The sequence below is a fragment of the Chlamydotis macqueenii genome, chromosome 7, assembly GCF_036417535.1.
Source record: "Chlamydotis macqueenii isolate bChlMac1 chromosome 7, bChlMac1.mat, whole genome shotgun sequence".
Classification (NCBI taxonomy): Eukaryota; Metazoa; Chordata; class Aves; order Otidiformes; family Otididae; genus Chlamydotis; species Chlamydotis macqueenii.
In genome coordinates this window covers 25,918,670-25,945,144 of record NC_141562.1, presented here as the reverse complement: position 1 = coordinate 25,945,144, position 26,475 = coordinate 25,918,670, and the positions used below count along the sequence as shown (strand labels likewise).

At 47.1% G+C, this 26,475-nt stretch overlaps 1 protein-coding gene across 2 annotated transcripts; it reads left to right on the top strand.

Moving 5' to 3' along the window:
* The first annotated feature begins 169 nt into the window (after nt 1-169).
* Nucleotides 170-26,475, top strand: ARL3 (ARF like GTPase 3). 2 transcript variants are annotated; one of them, XM_086751709.1, is made up of 7 exons: nt 170-302; nt 9,662-9,805; nt 10,904-11,020; nt 15,458-15,508; nt 17,441-17,626; nt 24,400-24,439; nt 26,245-26,475. In XM_086751709.1, exons 1-7 carry the CDS (start codon nt 300-302, stop codon nt 26,280-26,282), a joined length of 579 nt encoding a protein of 192 aa, XP_086607835.1. In that variant the 5' UTR covers nt 170-299; the 3' UTR covers nt 26,283-26,475. The 2 variants fall into 2 exon arrangements, with proteins under 2 accessions (XP_086607835.1, XP_086607836.1); XM_086751710.1 differs by lacking the exon at nt 24,400-24,439.

Below are 26,475 nucleotides of genomic sequence, written 5' to 3'. Positions count from 1 at the left end.
CCACGTGGCCCCCACCTGCCCCCCCCCGGCTCCGGGCTCCGAGGCGTGGCCACCCTCAGCCAATCACAGAGGCCCGAGGGGCCGCGCCCATCTCCCTCCGGCGGGGTGGCTCCTCCTGCGCATGTGCCGATTTAGGGGCGGGGCTAGCCGCGGGCGGGGCTAGCCGGGGGCGGCGGGCTCCGCCCCTCCCGCCTGCCGTCGGCACGTTCCATACGTACGGCGGGAAGCGCTGACGCCGTACGTAGCGGCGGCGTGTGTGTGACGCAGTTGCCCATGGTAACCCCGGAGCCGCGCAGAGGATGGTAAGTGGGGCGGGGGGCCCGCGGCGGGCGGCGAGGGAGCCTGGGCCCGGTGGGCAGCGGCGGGCCGGCGGCGGCCGCCTGAGGGGCCCGGCAGGCCTGATGCCGGCGGTGTCCACCGCAGGGGAGCGTGGGGTAGCGGGGGGCGGGCCCGGGCCCGGCCGGGCTTCGTGGCAGGCCTGGGCCCGGGGGTGCCCTCCCCGAGGGAGTGTGAGGGCCGGAGGCACCGGGGGCCTGGTAGGGCAGGGGTATCCGGTCAGGCATGGGGGCTTGGGCCTATGGGGGTTGGGGGCGCCCAGCCAAAGGGATGCCGCTAGGGCTGGGGACGGTGTAAGTCTGGGGCCTCCAGCCGCGGGAGACCCCTGCTGAGGCTGGGGTCCTGGCAGGAGCTGGAGCTGTGGGGGACCTGGAGAATGGGGTTGAGTTGGGTCCTGGCAGGGGCTGAAAGGCTTGAGGGGCCTTTGTCGAGATGGAATCAGCCAGCCTGGAGTTGATTCAGCCAAGGTGTGGAAGGCATGATGGAGGGTTGGCTGCTCAGGAGCGCTGGGTAGCAGGACAGCAGTGGCCCGCTTGGCCTGAGGAGGGAATGAACAACGGAGGAGCCTGGCGAGGACGGAGGAGAATGTTCAGGGATTGACTGTGGAAAATCTGGGAGCGTCTGTGACGAGACACTGGATAATACAGCCAAGGTGGGAGCGGGCCACTCTGGGGTTCAGGTCCTGGCTTCAGGAGTTGACGAAGCTATAGGAGAGCTTGCTGAGGTGGAAAGGCTGGCTGTTGATAAACAGCCTTAGAAGGGGAGTTCAGTTGTGGCAGAGAAAGCCTGGCTGAAGGGGCTGGATGTTCAGGGATGGACAGGACTGAGGCACAGTACTCAGGGCGGAAAGAAACCTGCCAGTTGGGTGGGATGAACAGTCTGGTGAGTCACTGGGAAAAGCCAGTCAACGTTGGCTGGCTAGGATAGTTTTCTGGGATATCGTGTGCTTTGGGGGTTTCTGCCAGCGGCTGGGGAGATGAGGGACAGTCTGGGCTGAAAAGAAAAGATAAGAATACACTGTGGGATGGGCGGAAAGTGGAATTTTGAGGCTGATGAGAGAAAGAGAGTACCCAGGGAGGAAAGAAGCATTCGAGGGGAGAAATGAATTGTTTGAGAAGGAGCAGTGTGGACTGAAGGGAGGAACTGGGATCTTGGGTGCAGCGAAGGATCTGGTTAGGGTGGAGAGTGTGTAGTGTAGTCTGAATTGAGGTTGTGGTAATGCTGGATGATGGACTGAGGTGCTGGAAACAACTTGGGTTTGGATGTCGGAGTAGCTGGGGTGGACAAGTGGGATGCTGGCAGAGTCCAGCGAGGACTGGAAGGAAGGGTTGGGACTGCCACCTGAGGGATGGTAAGAGAGAGCTGCAGTAGGTTGGGAAGCCACTGCTGAGGGTTCAGCATGTGCAGAGAACATGGGCAGAAAGAAATAGCAATGAAAAAAGAGCTTCCACAAGGGAGAAGTTGTGTTTTATCCAGGAGCCCTCTGGACACAAGATGGATTCATGCAAGTGGACAGCACAGGAGGAGGCGCAAGTGAGAGAGGCAAAGGCAGCTCCTCATCTTCACTGAGTTAATTCTGGCTGCGTCCCCACTGCTGGGCCGCAGAGCAAGAGATTGAGATAAGGTCTGTGAGATCTGCTCTATTTTAAATCAGTTGATGATGGAGCATGTCACACCAGACACTGAAGCCATCACAGGATGGACATCTGCTCTAAAGATGAGGGCAGCTGCCTCCAGCAGCGCAGTGCTTTGTGGGACACATTTGGCCTGCAGCTGCTGCTGGCCAAATCTGCTCTTCTGCCTTGTGATGTCCTGATAAGCTGGTGTAGTCTGGGATCTGGCTGCTGTTATCCAAGCTCTTTGTGTGTGGAGAGGGCGGACAGAGTGTTTTCCAGTGTTCCTGTTATTTGATACAACATTTTACTGCCTCTTTGTCTATTTTTCCATTTCTGGGAGTTGTTTTTTTTGAATTGCGGCCTCTCAGGCAGGGTGGGTGGTGCTTTGGGATCCCTGGTGGACTAGCTGGGCTGGGCAGAGGAGTGCAGAGCTCTGTATTATGACTAGATTCTCAACTTTCACTAAAACAGAATAATCCTTGGTGGTAGAAACTCTCTGAAACACCAGCAAATATATCCAAAGCAGCTATGGCAGCCTGGGGGTGTGGGTCAGCAGTCAGAAATAATCCAGGCAGCTTGATGTAACAATTTACTGCTTGTCATCTGAGCAAGCAGTGTGTGTCTGGCATGTCATGATTGCATTGGGAAGTGCTTAAACCCACTTCAGCGACTGCTTGCTCCAACTCCAGTGATAAGAGGGTTAATGCTGAGGTTTAAATTATTTCAGTGTTCATCCAAGTGAGTAAGTACAGAGGGAAGTGTCTCCTCCTGCAGAGCATACCAGCATTTCTCACAGATGTGGGGCAGGAGTGGTAGAAGCTCATAGGTGGAGCACAGAGGGAAAGATGAGCCATAAAACTGCGTAGCATGAGGGATGTGTAGCACTGAAGTCTTTAAGCAGCATCTGTGGTGGGTGCACAGCAAGGGCGAAGGGAGACTGCTGCATGAAAGGATACGCAGCTTTCCAAAGTTTAGGAAATGCTGTGTGAAGCAGCGCTTGCGGCTTTGTCGTCACTGTAATAACAACTTTACCGAGTGAGATGGTGTGTTATTGATAGGTGGCGGGGCCAGAGGATGGGCAGTGTTTTTCTAAAACCATTGATTGACGGTGACATCATTTTATCAAACTCAGGGTTGTCAAAACATGGCCTCGCTTTACGGTTGAGGAAACTGAGTCATGGAGTGTCTAGCTGACACTAGCCAGATGTGGTGGAAAGGATGGAATATCAGCACAGCTAAATGCATAGTCAGGCATCTTTCTCCTGGTCTCGAGCTCGTGTTTCTAGCAAAACCGGCATCTATCTGTTGTCTGCTGTAGATGTACCTAATACCCAGAACTCTTCCTTTGTCCCTCATTCTTTGGCAGTAAGGCAGTATTTAAAATGGCTCCATTAAAAAACAACAACAAAAAAAAGCTTTCAAGAGCTTTAGTAGTGCCTTGCTGCTTTTGTTCCCCAGGACAGTTCTGTGTCATGTTTTTTCGTTTATTTTACTGATTGCTGTAACGTTGGTATGAGAAAGTCTCCGCAGATAGGACAGTATGACGGCTGCTGGCCCAGACTTTTAAGTTCTGAAACTAGACAAAGACTGCTGATGTTGTCCGGTGCTGGGCATCAGCTCTTCTCTGTGCAGGGCATAATGCTTCCTTCAAATCTGCTAAAACCAGAGGAATTTTATTTTAGTTACAAAAGGAGGATTCATGCTGGTATTGGTTAATATACCAAACAAGAAACCTCTTTGACAGAAAACCATGTTAGTAGGTTTGAGCTGGAAAAAAATCTGTAGGTGACTCCACTCCATTGAATTTTGGATTTCAATGCAGGAAAGAAAGTCTGCATTGAATGACACCATATGGTGGAGACATGCAGCAAGCAAGTGATTTTTTGGGAGTTCTGCCAGAATAAGAAGTATTGAATAAACTGTGCTCAATAGATTAATTAACTTTGGTTGTATTTTGATGATTGGGTGATTTTATGACCATTAGTGACATTTGCAGTTCTGCAGCCGAAGATAAAGGTAATCAAACGTCATTCTTCAGGGCACCAGCTAATCAGTGCAGTTGTCAGGAAGGACTCCCCTCCTCCAGCTCGCAGCATTGCACCCTGGGCGATGGATGCAGCCTCAAATATCCGCTGCTGAAGGCAGGATATTTGGCTCGACTAAGCCCCTCGCCCTCTTTCATGCTGCCTTCTCCTGCGTGACTTTCTGCAACCATCATGTGCGCCCTCTATCTTTAACTTACTCTTTAAAAATGGTGAACTGCTACCATATTGCTTAATTAAAAGTAAATTGTGGGTCAGAGCTGCACTAGGTGCTGTACAGGCAGAACACAGAGAAATTCCCCACGCTGTAGAAATATGGTCGGTCTGAGGTGAGAGAGAGAACCAAATGATACGAGGAAGGAGAGCCCAAGACAGGTTCCAACTTGGCATGTTTGCCGCCTAAACCTCATCAAGGATTGTAGGCGTGACAGAGAAAGAATTAGCAAGAGAATCATGGGGTGGTTTTATGAATATTTTGTAAAGTTTCTCCCACGGTTGTAGGAAAGGCACAAAGGTTTGAGAATAGAGCTCGGCAGTGCTAGGGCTGGCATCACAAGCCGCAAGGAGACGAGAGCCATCACCTCCAAGGCAAACGTGCTCAGCTGGGAAGGGCCTTGAGGGTGAAGAGGAGTGACTTGCGGTTGCAGCAGCAGGGAAGAGGGAGAAGAGCAGAGATGGTGGAGATGTGGTCGCAGCAGCAGGCTGAGGTGCTGAGCTTTGTGGCTATATTGCATCTCGGTGAATTGATTTGATTCTAGCTAAATATCCACATCTAGTAGATAAGCAATTGCTGGTGACTGAAGGTGGTTTTATTTTAAATTCATTATCTGAGCTTTGCGGCTAATAAAGAGAATACGTTTACTTCTTTTTCCTAATAGGAGACAACTGTGCTCTGCAGCGGCTTGTGGGCTGTGCTTTGTCCATACACTGTGTATCTAGCCCTCTGCACAAGGGGAAATTGTTCTTTCCATTATGGCTTTATATTGCCAATCTGATACAATATTTAAACAGGTTATCTCAATGCTCTGTTTGTCCCAAACCAATTTTTGCTTTGGCCTATAAAGTGAATCTTCCTTTCAGTGGCTTCTGTGGTACAGGATGTAGTTACATGCATCAACTAGTTCAAAAGACCCATATACAGCATGGATTTAAAGCTGAATAAACCCACAAAACCCTTAGCTAGGACTATAAATGTCACTGTATTTTTATATATGTCTGTTGGTTTTTTGGTTTTTTTTTTTTTTTTAAGAGAATAGGATTACTGCATGCAGCTATAACTGAAAGTCCTCTGATAATTCAGTGGGTATTTTAAACCTAGCAATGATATACTTTTATAAAACCACATGTCCCTGTTTTCTGAAGGATGCTAATAAGATGGTTAGCTTTGCTTTCATGCTCAGTGTGTTCATGAGTGCTTTTGCCCATTTAGTTGCACCCCTGAATTTAATGCCCTACTCTGATTTCATAGTAATGGTCAGGAGTCTTTTTTTTTGTTTTGTTATGTCCACACTCACTGTCTGGAAAATGTAGTCTCCTCATTGCTGACCCCATCAGTCTGTCTCCTCATGGTGCTTATAAAGAAAACCCTCTTCACCAAGGACAAAGATGTTTTTAAACAAGCCAATCTGATATAAAACATAGTTGGCTTAACCTGGAGGTGACCAAGAAGCAGTTGCTGGCTGACTGTGCCCAGCCTTGAGCTGCTCTGTATGGCTGCCCTTCTCCAAAGGCTGTACACGCTGCCATGCTGTGCTGCTCATTATCTGAACAGCATCTGCAGTTCCCTTCTCCGTTACAGATGCCGCAGTCTGCTTAGTTTTGTGCAAATAACACGCTGCCCTTGTACTCCTGTGAGTTGTCACTGCAGCTACTCAGCCACTTAACGTCTCCACCATCCTGCTCGATACTTGTCCTGCTCCTCACCCCGGACACCCCAGTGAGCGAGTACCACAGGCCAGGATGCAGGCGTCCTGGGCATCCTCCCTCCTCACTGCAGGTTAAGTCTCAGCGTCCAGACATTTGTTTGCTGCCCTGCTTCAAAGGCCTGCGCCTCTCCTGTTACTTCTGAGTATCCTCTTTGCACCAAATTTTCCTATTTCATGGCTTTCTACCTGACATCTCCCATCAGTAACAAGGGGTTGCTTTCTAACTCTAATCAGCCCAGTTAGTTTCAGCGTTGTGTTTGTGAGCACGGAGTGTGTGTGCAGTAAGGGCTACTTGTCCCACATAGTGGTGGTATGCAGGAGGCAACTTGATGGAGTTATTTTTTCCAGTCTACTAAGCTGTCAGGAAATGCTTTCTGTCTTCCTAGCCACTGTGCTCATAAGACCCATTAAAAAAAAAAAAAAAAAAGTTAGAAACCCATCTGTGCATGGCTCTCCTTAACCTTTAATCTTCACTAACTAAAGAGAGAATGCTAGGTGCAAGTTTTAACTAGTATTTATGAAATAGTAACGATCATAATAGCCAGTACTATTATTTGGCTCTTGATTTCAGTAGTGTATACAGCCCATGTAACCTATACTGGCAGCTACTGAAATAAAGTCCAGTTCTCCACGTTGGCTTGCTTGTCTTCCAGCCTTTTAAATCAGCTTACTTTATACCTTAGAGAATACTTTTATTTCTATATATATCCTCTCTTCTATTGGCTACCCCAGATAATCCTGTGATCAGCCATGCAGCAGTGTCACTTGAGTAGAATATGGAACGATGCTGATCGTTTTCTCATAGGCTGTCATACTAGCCCAGAAATAGCATCTGTCTACAATGGGAGAAGCTCTATTAACATTTACAACTGTTCCTCTTCCCGACCCCTGAGAATTGCTCCGTGCTAGATAAGCAATACTTTGTAATACGTTTCTTTGCGCGCGGTATTTTAGAGTTGAATTCTGAAATATAAAGGCTTCTAATCCTGATCTGCTCTGGGATACAGTGCTCTGCTCTTAGCGAGTGGTGCTGTGAATAGGATTAGCATTTCAACAGCTTCTTTTTTTAACTGCAAGCAATAAACTAAAATAATAGGGCCTGATTCAGACCTCTCTGAAGTCGGCAGTAGTACTTTGGCTGGTGTGTGTTGGCTTTGGGTCAAGCCCGTAAGAATGGGAAATTCAGTGTTTCCCTGGAAAGGAGGGATAATGTGTGAATTTTAGAGTTCCTCCTCCTGTGGGGTCTGTCTGTACAGAGCTGAAATCCATGGATTTACAAGCCAACAAACACAACTGTAAGTTTGACTGCAGGTGAAAAGAAAATGCGTGTTGCTGGTCATGCAGTTAAAAGGTGTGGTTTTTAATGATGTTAAGGGTACTTGGGACATGCATGTAAACAAGTAGGTGTTAGAGGTGTTTTTGTGGCTGTTCCTTTTCTCTTCCCTCAGTTGAGTGGCAGTACAGACCGTCACTGGGGCAGAACACAGGCTGGGTGGTGTGGCTGGGGAGATGAACTGTTGTGTTGGGAGGACTTGCAGCAACTGAGTGGACTGACACAGCCCTTCAAATTCATTAGCTACAGGCCCATGGGCGAGAGCCAGCTGCGAGCATCTGGCCCTCAGGGCTTGGCACGTGACTTTACAGGCCTGTACACTTCAACTAAAAGCAGTTTGGGGATTTACTGTGCCTGCACCATGCAGGCATGGCACCCTCTACCAAGCAGAGCCCATTCCTGATTAACAACTCTTGAGCGGAGCCTGAAATCCCATTTTTTTTACCAGACTGTTTATGAAATAGGTGATACCCCGAGCCCGCTTACTGGGCTGTAAGACTGCAGTTCTGCTGTTCTCTGCACAAGCTCTGAATTGCTGAACCTCAGCTTTCCGCAGTGCTTTTTAAAAGCACAGCAACAGTGGCAATCCTACAACTTTCCACACAGATCCTTCAAAGCCAGTTTTACTAAGTTCCTTCTCTTCTCCCTGTTTCTTCCACGTCATGCATGTATTTTGAGCTGTCTGTTAATTAAATGGAAAATCAATAAATTACTTGCAAATCAAAAATGCTTAGAGGAGTGGATGAAATCTCATGTGCATTTGAATCTCAGTGTGTTTTCATCCTGCCTTACTGAAAGCTTTGGCATCACAACCTGTAGCTCTGTGTCCTTTCCAAAACGCTCCACACCTCGGAGCGGTGTGGTGAGCGGTCGAAGGTGGCAGTTTCCAAATGGCTGACTTGGGGCTCTCCAGGAGTCAGCAGAAGGGCACCGCTACAGACAGGGGATGCGTTGCAGCGGTGATAGTTGTACCACATCCTGCAGCTCTTTATCTTGAGGACAGGCTTCTGATTGCCATGATCTGGAGGGGATCAGGAGCAACCTTCACGGCTCAAATAGTCCTTGGCTCCCAGCAGGAATATTTAGAGGGTGTAGTTCCTCGTAGCAACAAAGCACTTCATGACATTTAACTGATTCGCCCTTGCAGGTTGATAAAAATCACTGTCTCCGTTTTGCAAATAGGAGAACAAAAAAGCTTGAGAGATGGGCCCCTGTGGGCCCAGTTTTGTGTTGATATTTGAACTTTGTTCTTGGCTCTGGGTCTTAGTGGGCTGAAGAGACACACCTCACCATTGCCCTTCGGGACATGGGAATTGTCTGGGAGAGACTGAGCAGGAGTCCTGAGGGCTCCAGAGAGGGCTGTAGGTGTATTCCTCTCCCAGATTTGCTCAGGCAAATTAGTTGCAAGAGCATCTGTGTCCCCAGGCTGGGTCTCACTGTGGTGTGCGCTGCTCAGGCTCTGAGGAGCGGTCCTTGCAAAGCAGCGTAGCAACACGTGCAAGGACACCCAGGCAGTCCTGGGCGCGCAGCCTGCTCCTGTGCCCTGGGCTGCAGCTGCCCCCCTCCTGTGGGGCCGGGCTGGGCAGCAAGAGGCAGGTGGAAGTGGGGTGATTTGCATCTCTCAGTTATGTGCCAGGATCCAGAATATTTTTTCAAGCCATTTTAGAGAGGTGCAGGTCTCTGAGCAGTGGTACTGACAAAAGCTTGGGTGTGCTGCTGTAACGTGCGCAGTTGTAAATGAGCTGACCTGCATATTCTGTTTCCTAATCCTGAGTGATACTGTCAGCTCAGAGAGCTGAGCCTGGCTAATGACTGAAATCCACCGTGCTTTTCTTAGCGAGGATGTGTGGTGATCTGAGATAGTTGTTAAGTGCTACATCCTGAGAATCAGAACTGCACGTGCCCCATGGGTCCAGCGTGTTTTAGACAGATAAACGGGGTTTCAGATGATCAGGGAGTTACTGTGAAAAGAACTGATGTCAGATACACAGTAACCTGCAGTTAACTAGGAGGGAGATTAAATTAATGGGGTTTTCCCTCCGATAAAGATAATTAAGAGCTCGCAAGGACTTGGTTTGCAGTTCCTACGCATAATATCCATAAGCACTGTCTTCCTGGCACAGAGAATGCCAAACAGCTGTGTGACAAGAGCAATGCAGCCAGTGGTGCACCCCACTGAGCAACATTTGTGCTGTCTGTGACCTCGTCACTGCTCTCTGAGATGAAGCAAAATTGGTGTGAGGGGGAGGAGTAGAAGAGGAAATGGGAATAGGGACTGCAGGAATGGGCTCAAGGTGTCCTGGGATCCACTGCCATACAGAACCCATTTCAAGGGAGGAGAGCATGGAATGGTGTGGGGGAGAGAATTGGAGGGGGAAGTAACAGCTACAATCTCTCTTGTGGATTTAGGGTTTACTGTCAATCCTGCGTAAACTGAAAAGCACCCCAGACCAGGAGGTGAGAATCCTCCTCTTGGGACTCGATAATGCAGGCAAAACCACACTCCTGAAGCAGCTGGCATCTGAGGACATCAGCCACATCACACCAACACAGGTGAGAAAGGCCTTTCTGGTCCTACCAGCCTTATTATACAAAGCACTAATGATTCAACAGAGTATTTCAGTAAAAGGGGGAGCTACTGGAGCCTGGTGCACTGTGTTTTCTGCATAAGAGGAGGCTCCTTGAAGGAGCTAGAGCGTCAGGCCAGATCTGTCACGTAGTGCAGAAGTGGATGAGTGCCATGGAGTTCTGAAGAAGGCTTTTTGGTCACGCTAGGGTTGCATGCATGAGACTTCGTTTCTATTGCCCTTGCCATACAGGGGACGTGTACAGGGGATGCTGCAGCATTGGGCAGGCCCCTATCTCCTTGCACTTTCACCCAGCCACCTCCAAGGGTCCTGCATGTTCCAGCACTCTCTGATGCCTCTGGTCCCCTTTAAGCCTCGCGGTTGGGGAGAGGGATGTCTCCCATCAGAAGCACTGCAGCATCACTCCTGTGTTGACCAGAGGAGGTTGCTAGAGAGCTATGGGAGATGCTTCCCCCCACCCTGTAGCTGCCTCCCAAAGCTCCCAGCCCCGACACCCCAGTTCCAAGCCCCAGTCCCCTGGGTGGTGTGGCAGCACGTTGGCAGCCCACGCCACATCCTGTTTTTCTACTTGAATGGCCTTTCAATTGGTGCTCTAATTGATGAAATGGACCCTTCAGATGTGCAGCTGTTGCTCTTTTAAGCTTGGCATTAGCTGTGTCGTGTCGAATTGAGCTGAGACCTCTGGCTTCGTGTTAGCTGGGACTCTGTACTCAGCTTTCACAAGCTCAATCCTGCTTCTCACAGCGCCCTTGTTTTCTCCTTATCTGCGGCTCTCTTCCTGCACCCACCCTGCTGAGCCCTCCCAGGGCACTAACTGCATCATATGTCTCCATAGCAATGACAGCATCAACCCTTGACCCAAGAACACTGGCAAACTCATGGTTTAGCGGATATGTTTGCTTTTGCCAGTGCCTCTCCCACAGCCGATCCATCTTTGTGGCTGCCCAGCCCATCTCGCTGCACGTTGCAGGCATGGGATATATAAAGTGTTAATGTCTGCCTATGAATGTGCTCCAGCCATTCAGGTTTATGCTCTATGTGGCTTTGTTTCTGCTCTTTCCAGGGCTTTAACATCAAAAGTGTACAGTCTCAAGGCTTCAAGCTGAATGTATGGGACATAGGTGGACAGAGGAAGATCAGGCCGTACTGGAGGAACTATTTTGAAAACACTGATATCCTTGTGAGTATTGGCTGCAGTTGAATGCTGTGTTCATGCAATGGCTTTCCAAGGTCTCAGCCAGAAATTCAGGAACAAGTCATGTAATGTCCCAGTCCTCAGCAACACCATTGCCATTGTAACAAGAGTTATTCTAAGTGAAATGGCAAGATTGATTGGGTGCAGTAAGAAAAATACAGTAATGTTTGGAGAAATCATTCAGTTGTATGTTTTTACTTTTACAGGATGGTGCTGGTTATAGCCAGTTCCTTTCCTCTCATCTCAGTCTCCTTCAAATGAAAGAACATTAATAACTTGTAGTTTGCCCATCTATAGCCCCTTTCACTGGATGCTCTGGAGCCATTAGTGACTTAAGCCTCGTGTGTAGAGGTAGGTCAGTATGGTGCCTTTGTTTTATAGTTGGGGAAACTGAGGCACGACAGAATTACATGCTATGTCTGGAATCAAATAGGAGAGCTTCTGGCTGAGGGACACAGAGAGACCCCTTGTCTTTTCCTTTGGTCATTTAATCGTAAGACTGTCCTTTAATGTTTTTGACATCTTAACTGCAATTATCTTCCAATTACCTACAGATGACTACAATTATATTTACAATGCAGGACATTTTTGTTTCCATACCAGAGCACGTTGCCCTGGGGGCTCTAGGCCTCTCCCCACCCCAAGGAAGGGGTGCCTGTAGGAACAGAGGAAAGGCAAGATCTGCAGGGCTCTCATGGGAAAGTGGGAAGCTCTCTCAGAAAGTTGCCCTTCCTCCCTCCTGTCACACACGTGCTCACTAATGTGTCGGGAGCTTCAGTGCACTTCCACAGAAGGATCAGAGCAGCTAGGAATAGGACACTGCTCCAAGGCTCATGTCAGGGTCCTGAAGGGCCTGGCTGTGCCTGCAGATTTAGAAAACATTGTCCAAATGAAGCTGTTATTTAAATGGGACTAATAAACCCCCAGTACTCTCTTGTGCAGATCCCCCTTTTTCAGCCTTAATTTGGAATCTGAGGTTTGAGGGAAGTCACCACAGCATAAACCCAATTGGTTGCTTTTGGAAAGAGTAATGGTGAGATCTTCTGAGGGAAAAGATCTGGGTTTGAGAAACTAGCAGGACACACTTTACATGCTCCTCTGTGGCCATCGAGAAGAGGAACATGGCATGGCTGTGAGGTGACTGTGCCCACTGAGTCCAGGCTTTGCAGCTCTATGTGGCGGGGAGGCAGTAGGTGTGCGGATCAAAATCAGCACTGCGGAGCAGCAGCTAGGGGATCTTTGCCTGCTGTGGCAGGTGCTCAGGCTGCAGAGACTGCGCAACCACAATACAATATGTGGAAAACTGTACTGGCAAAGGCAATGAGCTACGCTGATCTGTGGGCTTCCACACTTCCCAGTGTCTGCTGCATGGGAGATGCAGAAATAAAGGTGAATTTGGAAACTGAAAGAGATGGAAGCAATTGTTTTCCCTGCTCTCCTCCACCCCAGTTAAAGCAATGTACAGAGAAACCCCTTCTTTTCATATGAGTAAGAAAATGCATAGATAGAAGCAGAATCAGTTTGGAGGAAGGAGTGGTGTGAATTCAGAGGGAATAACTGGTGTGCACATGGACCTGAGCTCCTCTGCCTGCACTCTGTGCTGACGCCCAGTCCCAGGCTGGGAACTGTCAGCATGATAGTGCAGTGCTTTGCTGTGTCCATACACTCCGTAACTGGTCTCAAGTATATGCTGATGACTCTCTCTCTCTGTCTTCTGTCAGCCCTCACCCCCGTTTTAGCCAGTAATTTTACCCTCTGACAAACCTGGTGCAGATGTGCATCTGTAGGTTGAGCCAACTTATCCCTTATGTTATTTCTTCATCCAGCCCCACCACTTGCAATTTCTGCCCAACCCACTTACTCCAGATTTTGTTTTGGCATGTTGCTCGAAGGAGGGACCTAACTTTAGAGGAATTTCTTTCTCAAGCTCTGTCTCTCCAACATGGTGTATTCCATGGCTGTTCAAAATGGCAAACTGTGTTACGAGCACCACAGCCAGAAACAGGCTCTTGTGTGGCCTTGGCTGTAGAAGGAAGGTGGAGATGAGATACACTACATTTCCCAGGACCTCCTGCTTCTATCTTCTCCTAAACGATATTACACAAAGCAGAAAGGACCCTCTAAAGAGTATTAAAGAGCAGGAAGTGATTGCTAATTCAAATCCATGCAGGTGCCTTTGAATGAGAGCTTGGTCTTGCCTCACACACCTGTGATATTTGGAAGCTTAACCCAGGCAAATAAGGTGTGGATATCTGGCTGATTGCGTATTCAGACAGGCACCTGCAGCTATTTGGCACAGTGCTTTCTGGTTTGGAAGTAGGCACTCCACACATACTTTACCTTCTCTGTGCTGCGCTTTTGTGGCTTTTGCCCTGAGCACTGTTGTCTCTAATTCTCATCTTGCAGAAGAGCTCCCTAGCAAGGAACAGAGCAGTGCAGCAGAAAGCCTGACTGGCTGGGACTCAGAGCTCTTCCTTGCCTGTTAGAGAAGCACCGTAATGCGGGAGGTGCTGACTTTCAGCTGAGGAGTAAAGTACTTGACTATTGCGTTCACATGTTGCTAAGCCTGTCCCAAAGGAGGACGTTTGACAGTTCTGTTTGACCCCAGAGCACAATTGACAGCCCTGCAGCTTCTTCCTTTCTTTTTGTCTGTGTTTCCTACCCTGGTGGGATGCACAGGGCTGGATGCCTGGGAGGGGCAGAGAGGACGGGTGTAGCTGATACAATATTGGTGCATGTGCTTGGGATTGCATTGCGGGGAGAGGCTGTGTGTCGTGCTGTGCCCACGGGCTTTTCCCCATCACGTGGTACCAAGTGCGTGAGCTATTGATACATCCCCATGCAACTGCATCCAGCCCTACTGTGCGTCCCCAGCCTCTGTCAGCGTGCATCAACCTGGCCCTGGGAGGACCGCACACCCCAAGTGATCAGCAGAGAGGTCTGCGAGGTTGCTGGGTTACCTCCTCAGGCCTGGCATACAGATGCTCCTGCTGCATGTTTGGTCCCATTTCAAACAGCTCTAACACTGCTCATTAAGAGAGTGCCTACAGTTTAATAGATATTGCTGCTAGAGATCTTCCCTCCCCCTGCTATTTGGTTGAAATTATCCTGGAAGCATGGAGTCTTATGCTAAGACTGCCTGCAAGGATGCCATTTATCTTGATGGCAAGGTGCTGTGCTCATCTATTCCCTGAAAACCAGGCTGACACTTGCTCCCTGTAAGCCACCAAAGAGCATGCAGATGACATGCTAGCAGCTTCAATCACTGCTGATGGGGAATGGCAGGGACTGGAAGCAAAATGCTCAGTGTTTGTCACCACTCCTGTCCCTCTGCTGTCCTAGCACCCTTCTTCAAAAACGTTCCCATACTACATAATGAAAAAGGGATGCCAGGCTGTTCTTGCCTGAGAGTTATACTGACATTCCCCATTTCTTTATATGTAGCTTGCCACCCATGTGCTCTGAACTGCAATAGCATTGCTAGGGGAGAGGAAGGTGGCTGGTCTTATTAAGTGCATATTGAGGAGGACGTTTGAGGAGCCTTTTAGCTTGTGCAGACCTAGAGCTGCCTTCACTGAGAAGGCTCATTTGCATTTACAGAAAGAAATCTGGATATGCCATACTGCTTGGAGAGGGTGGAGACCCCCTCCCAAGGCAGGGAGCCTGCGGGCTGGGGGATGCACCCTTCTCCATACCAGGGGACAAGTGTCTGGTTGGGACCTCCTTGTGGACCCTGAGATGTGGTGCCCAGCCCTGAGAGTGTGGCAGGACTCTGCTGTCGGTCTTTGTAAGCCAACTGCTCCTCGTCTTCTCCATCATTCTAGTGGACGAGCTGGCAGCTGAAGATGGAGTCTCACAGGCTGGATCCAGCCACCTGCTCCAGGAGGTTGCAGTGAGATTGCCTGATTGAGAGGAACTCTGTGTCCCCAATGTATTAATCTGTCCCCTGAGTGCCACTGTGTGCCTTGGTGGCTTATTGAGGAGGTGGTGCATCCTGGCAGTGTGGCATAGTCATTTCAGTGCAGTGCTTGTGTACTGTTTGCTAGGTTGAAATACCATGCCTGGCTCCGCAGGCTTCGCCCTCCTGTGCTCAGCTTCAGGTTGTAAGCCAGTCATTTGAAAATATACCAGGCAGTCTCCTGTTCTCTTCAGATAATAGATGCTGTGGAGATGGTGAGAGCATCCCCGGTACCGCCCTCAGCTCCTTTCTGATCCTACCCACATGGTTGTCCACCTCCCCCCAGCTTTTAAAGAGGTGGTGGTTCTCCTTTCAGAACGTCATGGAGTTTTGTCAATATTTGCTATAAATAATACCGGGAATCTTTGTGCCCAAAAGCATAATTATGAGGCTCAGCTCACTTAAGCATACTGTAGAAGAATGTCTTCTGGGAAGAGTAACTTTTCTTCTCATTTCTTTTTCAGATCTATGTCATTGACAGTGCAGATAGGAAGAGGTTTGAAGAAACGGGTCAGGTGAGTTACTTATGCCCAGCTTCCTTTGAAGTAACTCAGTGCTTCTGAGTGTCCCTAGCTCACAAAAGTTAGGAAGATGATTTTGTTGTTTATGAGGGAAATTTGCATTTCAAGAGAGACTTGCCTTTCAACATTAATGCAGATTATTTTGGTAGATGTGAAACAAGGAAAATAGGTAGCCTAATTCCATTTAAATGGAACGGTTTTCATTAAAGTTATACAATAGTAGCAAATGGAGCCCAATACTGAAAGCAAAAACTTCTCTGAGTCCTTTAAACGTTGCCAAACCAAGACCCTGAGGAATCCTATTTTCTTATTTACAAAGTTGAAATAGAAATCATATTGACTTGATTGTCTTTTGGATGTAATTGAAAAAAAACCTAAGAGCTTTGTAACTAGGACTGGCCAGAAAGTAAGATTTCCATTTTGCAAAGTTTTGATGTTTTGTAACATTTTGTGTTTTAGGATGGAACAAAAATAGGACTTTTGAACTTTGTTTTGTAAAATTCAGAAAGTGACAGTGTCCCAAAATAGCTAGCAATAGATTTAGCCCCCCCAGAAATGGGAAACTTAGTTTAAAGCTCTCTGTTCTGCCCAGTCTGAAGGAGGCACTTGATCTTTCACTTCTCAAGTATCATGGACACACCCTAACAGCAGAACTGTTGATTGTTCTAGGGGTGGAGGGAGTCTTTCTGCTATTGGAGGTATTTCATTTTATATCAGTAATTAGATATTCATTGGGTAAAAGAGAGGGAGAGGAAGAAAAAGCTTAGAGCGCTTGCCTGAGCCAGGCAGAGTCAGCCTGGGGTCCACCTCATATTTCCGCAAACACTTTTGGTTTCAATAAATCAGCCATGTCAGATGAAAGACCTGTTTTGTTGAAAAATTCCCAGCCAACTCTGTTTATAACTCCATTCTCTCATCCTGGTTTCCAAACCAAACATTTGGGGAGATGGAGTCAGATTTCCTCTGCAGTTTAGCATCTCCCCAGCAGCACTTGTTTAATCCAAAAGTTTCTAGCCAGTGGATGGAAGATGTTCGGATGGTATCTGAGAGCGTAAGACCTTTCCAGCTAAATAAGGAGCCCACAAAAATCTCATGTACTCATCTATCTGCAAGGCCAACAGTCCCTACAGGTCCAAGTTCTGCTAGGTTTGTCACGAGTTCACATAGAGAAGTGACTTGAGACTGTGTGCTTGTTTCACATGAGGCCATTGCACAACCCTAGACATGAAGTATTTCAGCCATCCTTGATCCACTGCAGATTCAGATTTGAGCTGTTAAAATAATCTCTTTGAGTCACCCAGTTTTGAATAAACCGACCCATTTCTCAAGATGCCACCTAATGTGTGCTGTGCATATGGAGCCAGAATCCACCTAGTAAAGCTGATCTAGCTTGTCTTCAGCTAGCCAATGCCTTCAAAAGAAATTGCCATTTCTAGGGGGAAAAGTCCTCTCCTGCTCGAATTGTAGGGTATAAAACTTGAACAAAACCCTGAAACTCATTATTAGCGAAGATATCAGGGCTGGTGTCAATGGCTGCTCAGGTACAAGTGCCAGTCAGGCAGGAACTTAAGACGGATTCCTCATACTGCCAATTTACATGGGTTTTGCTGTTTCATCAATTTTGGTCTCCTGGGAGAAGGGACTGGTAAAACACAGAGTTGTAGCCTTTAAGGCAACTGCTAATTTCAAACCAAGATGAAGATTTTTGTAACCTGTAATTGGAAGAAATAGCTTTTGAACCTTGGGCAGAGATGATTGTATACATTTTTGCTCTCTTATAATAAGATCTAGATTTCACTGGAACACACTCTTCCAGCATTTGCCCTAAATATATTTCTAATTAGAGACAACCACTGGTGGTTGAAGTTTTTCTTCCTTTCCCTCTCTCTATCTTTCCCCCACCCCACTCCCTTGTAAATGATATAGGAGCTGGCTGAGCTTTTGGATGAAGAAAAGCTTAGTGGAGTCCCCGTGCTTATATTCGCTAACAAGCAGGATTTGCTGACGGCTGCCCCTGCTTCAGAGATTGCCGAGGGACTGAACCTACACACAATCCGGGACAGAGTCTGGCAGATCCAGTCTTGTTCAGCTCTTTCAGGAGAGGGAGTACAGGTGAGGCTTTGGAGAAGGCTTGCTGTGCCAGCAGGCCATCGTAAGAAACTGTTGTCTGTTGATCTGCAGGGTGGGGCTGGACAGGCTGCCTGGTGAAGGAGGGTCAGTGCAGCTAAACCCTTGCAGTGCAGAACATGGGGGCACGTGTTTCATCGCCTGTGCAAAGCGAAAGGGGAGCTGTGGGCCCTTGGCATCTCTCCGTCCCCAGGAAAGGGGAGAGCGATCACCTCTCCACCCAGGACCCCTTGGCTGGGTCAAATGAAGACATTGATTTGTTTTAAAGAGACTGCTGTCAGGTTAATAATTTCCACAAGACAAATCGTCTTTTTCTATTAACTCCTTTGACTGTTACAAGCGTGCACTTTAGAAATGTGATTTACCTTCGCTAGTAATGTCGTTTGGCGCTTTGCTCAACCCAGCCACTAGAGAGAATCCGATCAATTTTTCTGATCCAAAGAAACACAAGAGTTGCACATGGGGCAAAGACCACTTCTAATGGCAGCATGTGGAGCAGCAAAAACCCACTGAGGGGGCTGAGCTGTGTTCCTGTGCTGAACTGTAGTAGCTGTGTCTTGGGCTCCTGTGCTGTAGCCAGTTCCTGCAGTATAGTAGCTCTTTGTAATGTAAATGGGACCTAGGTTTGTTTATTTCACTCTTAGGCTTTCCTGAATTAATGAAATATTTGCAGTGCTCGCAATCAGAGCAGGGAAGTACTCCCGTCACTGATACTTAAAGAAACAGAATGGTGAAGATATTTATCTTCATTGCAGATTCAGTAAAACCTTATTTGCAGCTGCTACAGAGCTGTTCAGGATAGTCAGATCTCAAGCTGAGTATGAAGCGTTGCAGAAGCAGCCCACAATAGTGAGTGGGCAGTAAAATAGCAGATGAAATTCAGTGTTGACAAGTGCAAAATAATGCACATGAGGAACAACAACCCTAACTATACATATACAATGATGGACTCAAAATTATCTGCCACTACTTAGAGCAGATAGTTGGGAACAGCAGCTTAGTGCTAATCAGAGGCCAGGGAGGAAAATCAAAGGCTAGAGAATTATCAGAAAGCAAACAAGAAACATCCCAGAAAACATTTCTTTTGTAGCAGGATAAAGGTATGGTGAGCCCATACCATGAACATGACGTTCATTTCTGCCTCTGCCCCATCTAAAAAAAAAATTGGTAGCAGTAGAATCATACAGTCCAACAAAAAATTAGGCTTACATGTCTCCAGGAGATCTTTAGACCAACCTCATGTTTAAAGCAGGGATAACTATGAGTCTGGAGGAGGTTGCTGAGGGCCTTGTCCAGTCAAGTTGCAAATATCTCCAGGCATGGAGATTCCTCAGCTGCTCTAGGTAACCTCTTCTAGCTCTTAACTAGTCTCATCAGAAAACAATATTGTCCATGTATCTGCTCAGAATTAGGAGAGATTTGAGAATCGTCTGTCGAGAATGATCAGTAGCACAGAGTGGCATCCGAACGCAGGGATAATAAATAGATTAGGACTTGCAGCTTGGAAGAGAGAGGACAGTGTGGGAACATTTTCAGGATTTATAAAATAAGGTATAAAAATGTCAGATAGACTATATGCTATTTTTCATGTTGCTAAAGGAAGAGCATTCCTAATGAAATAATCAGACAACAACTTTGAAGAAATAAAAATAAGTGCTTCTTTGCGAGTTGCATAATTAAATTGTGGATCTCATTGGCACAGGATGTTGTGGCAACTAAAGGTATCAGTCGGTTCAGAAAAACACTAAGTGAATTTCTGAAGAAGACATCCGTGGGGAATAACTGCCCACTAAGATCTGGAGGCAGCTTTTGCATTTGGAGCACCTTGGACCATGGACTGGGAAGGAAAAAGGGAGATCCTGTTCCTACATGTTCTTTCCCTTGGTGTTCAGAAAAGGGATCCTGGCCTGGATGGACCATTGGTCTGAAACAGTACAGCAGTTCTTCTAGGTTTAAACATCAGGTTAAGAAGTTTAAATCAAACCTAGTAGATGGTGTTCTCCAAAGGGCCTTTGTTTAGTTAGCTAAGATACAAATTCAGCTACATTGCAGCCAATCTTGTGAAGGCTTCATCTGTAATCTTTATTTTGAAGTGGTGGTGGTAGAGGGAAATGCATTCCGCAATGGCAGTGTATATCAAGTCCAAAGAAATGTGCTCCAGAAAGTGAGGCTGCAGTTCAGAGGGTTGCAGGCAGGCAAAGGCCACCTTCTTCCCTCCCCCAGGCCTTCCTCTAGTTCATGGAAGTCCAAGTTAGCTCTGGGGCTGCAAAGGGGCAGTAAAGTGGCAGATGAAATTCAGGGACGTGTGTTGGATGTGGAAGAACTAAATGATAGAAAGTGGCACTTTCTGTTTGTGAACTTTGGAAAATGCCTCCTTCTCAAGCTAATCTGTGGGCTCTCTGGAGTGGCCTGCACACTTCGTTGATAGTGCCTTTTTCATGTGTCTTCTCCTCGAAGTACAGTGCATCCCTATACATTCCATAGAGTAAAATACACAGCCCAATACCTTCTACCAGGGAAATGAAATCTGCTTCTGCGTTCACTTCCAGAAAACAGAAGACAAGAGCTAAATAAAGTATTTGCAGGGCTATATATTTTGTTCATTGTGCTTATCTAGACAAATTAATTTAGATGCAGGCCAGATAATGTCCCGCTTTGTTGACCGCAGTCTCATTGCCCTAAATACTGCAGCTTATTCCATAAATGATTATTGCAGGAAGGTCAGGGAAGTTGCAAACTCTCTACAGCTTGTAGAAAAATAGCCCCTACGTTTCTCTTCTACCGTAACTCCAGCCCTGTCAAATCAGACAGCAAGAATGCCAAGCTCTCCCTTTCCTTGGAAATTCATTGAACAAAGTGGTTTGGGAGATGGCTTTTAAACAGAATGATTTTGGTTGCAGCTGGATCAGCCCAGGAAGAAACAGTGTCTTCGGTCCTTGGGCTCTAAGGAGAGGTCAATATGCTTAAAATCTAGGGGAATCAAAGAAGAACTTGTTTAAAGAGAGATAATTTTGAGGATCGTGGTATACAGTATCTCTACCAGTGGCTCAGAAAGGGAGCTCTCTGCATGGTTAAATCTCAGGTCATTGCTTTAAGGACTTCTTTGAGAAATGACAATGAGTGACAGAAAAATAAATGAAGACGTGGGAGCATCAGGTATTCAGAATGAAAGCCAAGGAGCGAGCACGCTAACCGTTGCTGCTGATGGAATACATTAGCTAGACTAAAATTGGAGACATTGCTGAGGGATTTTGCAAGGAGGAGTGGTGACGTATCTAGTACTGAGCACATGCAGGAGCAGAGTTCATGGGGGAAGATTTTTGCGATAGCTTGAAGGAAGAGCAATGAGCAAAGATAAATAATGCCAATACATGAAGGAGAAATAGTTTGAAGGTCATGTAATTAGTTTAGCTGCTAGCACCATGGTGTATAGAATTGGGTAGTTAAGACTGGGGATTTCAAGGTTAATGAGATTAGATTATGGTTAATAGAATGATATAAATTTAGAGAATTTAACTATTATTTGAAATGGGTTATTTAATAAAACTGTTAATTAAGGAGGGAATCCATATTGTCATCTTCTCTTTTAAAATTAACCATTAGGGACTCTGGAAACAGGGTCCAGCCATGTCCTGAGCAGGCTCAGAAGAGAGGTGACTGAGTTAACTGGAAACCCTGCGTAGTGTCCTCTGGAAGCCAGCTGGCAGCCCCTTTATGCCAGCTGAAGACTTCATTACCTCCTGACTGTAACTGTGGGCAGCACTCATCTTGCAAATCAGACTTTATGGTGCCGTTGAGGGTGGAGTGGCATTCCTCATGCTGAAACACTTTTTCAGGTAAAATGGCTGCTTGGGTCTAGATTTTATCCTTCATCCCTAGTTAGGAAAGCAGGAGAGCCTTTTCTTCCCATCACAGCTATCTGAGCTCTACCTCTGGAGCAAAGTCCTGCACCAGCTTACACAGAGATCCTTGCACTGGGTACAGCAAGTGAGGGAGCTGATGGCCAATATCAGCAGAGAAACATAAGGGAACTGTTGCCTCACAGTGGCTCTCTAATGCTCTCTCGGGGTTGTGTTTTGTGACCGGATCTCCAGTTGTAGTCCTTGGTGTGCAAAAGCTGTGTACATTCCACCCTGGCCAGCTGGGCAAGGCTCCTCTGCTTTGCAGCCAGTGCTCTTGCTGGAAGTGTTATTTAAGGGCCAGGGTGTGTATTAAACGTGACTCAAGGCTTTGGACCAGTCCGTGCTCTGCAGCTCGTTTCTTGTCTGAAGCAAGAGTCTCTGATCAAGGCAGCAGGAGCTCAGCCTGCCCCGAGGAATCGTCCTCCAGAACGATGCTGCAGCGTATTGTGTCCAGAGTCTCCCAAGCATAATGTGCCCCTGGAGACCATTAAAAGCAGTGGAACTGAGGGTAGCCACCAAGCTTCTCTAATTTGTGCCAGCGCTGGTCTGGCCCAAAGGACTGTGGGAAGGGCTGAGCCGCCTTCTCCTCCCTGGCTGTTTCAGCCCGGTTGAGAATGGAGCCCAAGACCTCAGTTATGCTGATGCTGCGATTCAGCCCTTTCATAAGGGCAAGATTCAGAACAGGACCCCCGGCAATGTATCCTCAGAGCTAGGTTTTGTCTTAAAGATGTTTTGGCCAGGGCAGGCTAGATGGGGATCTTCTACATCTTAACAAGGTTCTGGGGCTGCTTGTAAATGGGATTTAAAACCAGTTTTGATCATTGCAGCTCTCCTGGGGCAGGCAGAGCTGGTGCTTGTTGAGGAAAAGCAACCATGTTTCCAGATTTCAGGGTAAGGTCTTGTGCTTTTCAGTCTAGGTGAGGAGGGAGTCTACAGTGCTGCACCAGGGATACAAGGTCTCAGAGGACAAAAGAAGAGCTTGCACCTAGGCAAAAAACAATGGATAATGTACTTGCGGGAGCCTGTAAAAGCCAGCCTGTATGACGACTGGAGGTGCAAAGAAATGACAGATAATGAAGGTACAGTCCTAGCTGTGCAGAGGGAGAAGAAAGTGACAGTTAAAATAATGCATACAAAAAATGCTAGAGATGGAGAATTTTGCACTTGCCTGACCCAATTTGTTATGGCAGACAGAGGATTACATGAAAGGATTAAGCTTTGCTGTCCTTAAGGTCATGTTAGGGGTCGCAAGTTTGTGGCCTTGCCTGATCCCTGGCTTGCAGGGGAGCAGAAATCGGGAGGCTTTTTATGGGGTGGAAAGGACTTGTTCACTGTGTTTGAAGTCAGATTACTTCACTCACGTAGCCGCAAAGCTGATAATGCAGAGAATAAGCAAGCAGTGGGCTAATCTCACGAAGGACTTTTTATTTCTCCCAGGAAAGGCTCTACCAGTCCTTTCCCAAAGGGCATTAGAGTACAACTCCCTTGGCACAACAGCAGACGTGAGTGCAGCAAGACAGGGTTGTGCCAAGAATCATTTCTGTGCACGAGGCGTTCTGCGCTTCCCTGGAGTTCTCTCTCTTTGCTTTGGTAAAGTTTACTAGCTGCTTGTTAAGAGGCTAAGAGAGGCAAAGCTGAAAGATCTGAAATATTTCCCTGGCTAAGTTTTCCCAGGGTTGGCTTGGGGCTGGAATACTAATATTGTATCCGTCTCCATCCTCAGAGTACCTGCCAATGTCTGCACAAAGCAGTGCAAGGACATCTATCAAGATGTAAATGTTACTGTAGGGATTGTACTTTCTGCACAGAGCCATCTTTTAAGCATGCAGATGTAGGGACAGAGTGCATAGGGACAAAGGATGACAACAACAGTTGACTCCTTGTGGACTTGACTCTTTCAAGCACCATTTCTTACTTTCCGTGTGCCTTTCCCATAGCAGCTCTTTGTGTTTGTAGCAGCTTCCCTGGATTTCTCTATCTTACCAACCCTCCATCCTGCTTAAAATCTTAGGTAGAAAAACTGCAAATGTACCTTTTAGTTTCTTTTGCTTTCCATTGCATTTGCTGTTCTCCAAAGCATTTGGGAACACTGCAGAGCACGCGCCCCCCAGTAAAGTTGCACAAGAAGCCACGGATGTAGCTTCAGCGTGGCTGAAGATGACGAAGTTGTCTCACACATACCTTTTTCATACAACACATACAGAGCTGAGCATGTTCATTTTCCCTTTATCGCTGTCAGGCAGGGAGATATTTACAATTAAATGTGATTTTTCCTGTCAATTAACTCATGCCAGAAGAGAGTTTTTAAAATCCATTCCTGCTTTAAATGTTCGGTGACCTACTTAGGTATTTCAAGCCTGTTTGGAGTTCACCTTTCCTCTTACATTTTGCTATGTCATTCTTTTGCCCTCGTTATATGCTTGATGCAGCCAGGCTCCCAGCCATGGTAAATCCCATCATAAACTCTGCTTTATGACCCTGGCCGCGCTGGTGCTGAAACGGTCTGTCCTTCCCCTTCCCCAGCTCCTGAATGGCAGCAGGCAGAGTTTTAATCACTGTGAATTCAGGTTGTGGTCAGATTAGGTAGAAGATAGGATGCGTGTTTGTTGTTTTGCAGTGATGTATTGTTTCTGGGATTACTGTGCTGAATAGCAGAGGGTGTCAGCTGATATTTATTACTTTAAGCTGTCTCAGCTGTTCTGGTTCAGCAAATAAACCTACATTCAAAATGAATGAGGAGCTCTGCTTGCCTTGTATGCCATGATGTGTGCAAATGTGATTATTGCTTCCGAGGCAGGGGAAGCTGAAATCATTGTGGAGCATTTTTAGTTATTTATTTATTTTTACTCTTTGCAGGCAATCATGCAGATTTCTAAAGCACACAATCAAGCCAAAGGTTTGACACCTCTCCTCCTAGCCCCATTGTTAAGCCGTTGCATTCCTCATGCTGGGAATCGCTGGCTCCCTCTCTCTCTAAAGTGATAAGCTTTAAACCACGCTATTGATTGCTTAAGGCATTACATGTTTTACACCCAGGTTATCAGTGTTATTGAAAGGGGAAGACACAAAGCTACTGGGCCTTAAAATGAATCTACCTCTCGTCTTTTCCCATTTGCTCTGAGGATTTCAGACAATTTGTTTTACACTGATCTCTGCTGTGGAGATAAATAAATGAAACTGGAGACATCAACCCTCCCCAAGGTTAGAGTTAGAAGTGTTATTAGTGTAGGGCCTCGTGCACCCCAGCACAAGCTGGGCTCGCTTATTCTTTATTTAATGCAGCAACAAGGGCTGTTTTCAGAAGTTGCTGCTCCCCTTCAGATAAGAAGTGTCACATAGCGCAGCTATCAAGGTGAATTGGTATTTTCAAGTGAGAACCTCTCTGCTTCCGATTAAGCTCTGAGGACTCCCTCTCTTCCCTCTTAACTCTTTAGCTCCCCTCCGACATGGCCACCACCTTCGTGGCTGAAGGGCAAGAAGACGGCACGGCAGTGGGCCTTGGCCCACCCAAAGGGCCTGCCGTGCTGTCCCTTTGACCATCTGTCCTTGGGGCACTCGAGGTCCTTGGCAGCCTTTCGGCAGTCTGGGGACAAGGGTGTAGGAAGCCAGCAACACTGCTGCCACAGGGCTAGCAATTATGCTGACCCAAAGGCTCTGGTAGTTCTTAGGGTTTAAGTATCATTTTAATGATCCAAAAATAACCATTGACTATAATACAGTGAAATTCCCCCTCCAGAACTCCAAGGTGACGTTTGCCCAATTTCCAAGCACAAAGATGTGCCTCTCTCCTCTCATCCACAAAACCTTGCCTGCCTTCTTTCTGCCTTCCTGTCGGCAGAGATAATCTTGTAGGCAGGGTAGAGGTAGGGGATTTGACGGGACACAAATATGAGGAGACTGCATCTTGCACTCCGTTCTGTGCATCTCACAACAGATAAGTGACAGGAGCAGATAAAATGTCGCTTTGCCCTTCCATAGCTTATCCCGTTCTGGGGTCTCAGCAGTGAACTCACGACTCGGGTATTCACAGCAGACATATTGCCATCCTGCCTGCAGTGGTCAGAGGTGTCGTGCACGTGTTTTTGTGGAAGTACCCTAAAGAGTATACTGGCCTCTTAAAATGTGACCACATCTCTTCCCACTGAACCCCTGTGGAACCCCTCAGGGCGCATTTTCTGTGGGGGCCTTGAGGCACAGAGAGCAGGATCCAGATCCAGTTATTGCAGTGGCTTTTGTGGATCTGGACTTCAAGGCTTGCAGCTGAGCAGAGAATTAGAGCTGTATTCTTAATAGGGAGCTGACTGTATAACAAACAGCCCCCTAAAATCCATTATCTCAAAGATAAGATGACTTGCCCGAGGTTACACAAATCATCTGTAGCTGAACCTGGAACTGAGCCTTTGTCTGCCACTGACGTACCTTGACTGCAAAGTGATCCTTCCTCAAAGGACCTACACATAGCGACGTGATGAGACGATGATACTTTTTATGGTCAGATGAAAGATTTAATGACCTCTGTGTGACAACATCTACTGAGCAATGAAGCACTTGTTTTTTTTTACTCACGGCGCTTTTGGGCGCAGAGGGCAGGCGGGGGGTAGATGAGGAGGCAGAACACAGTGTTTGCAGAACGGCGGTCGGATGGGGTTGGGGGATTCCTTTTCCCTTCGCTTGACTAACATTACCTTTCTCTGTCTGAAGGACGGCATGAATTGGGTGTGCAAAAATGTCAATGCTAAGAAGAAATAAAGCGTTCTGAGCTGCATGGAAATGGAGGAGCGGTGGGAGCAGAATTCTAGCCTGAAAACACTAATTTGCTGCTTTCTGACCAAATGTTTTTCCATCTGTGCACAGCTACAGCTGTTAAAAGAAAAAAAAAAAAGAGTAAAAAAAGGGAACAACATCGGTTAAAACCTACTGCTGGATTTGGAA

Coding starts and splice junctions, on each gene's coding strand:
- ARL3 (XM_086751709.1), top strand. Junction 17,627..24,399: donor TTTCAGGAGAGGGAGTACAG/GTGAGGCTTTGG, acceptor TACTCTTTGCAG/GCAATCATGCAGATTTCTAA. Junction 24,440..26,244: donor AGCACACAATCAAGCCAAAG/GTTTGACACCTC, acceptor CTCTGTCTGAAG/GACGGCATGAATTGGGTGTG.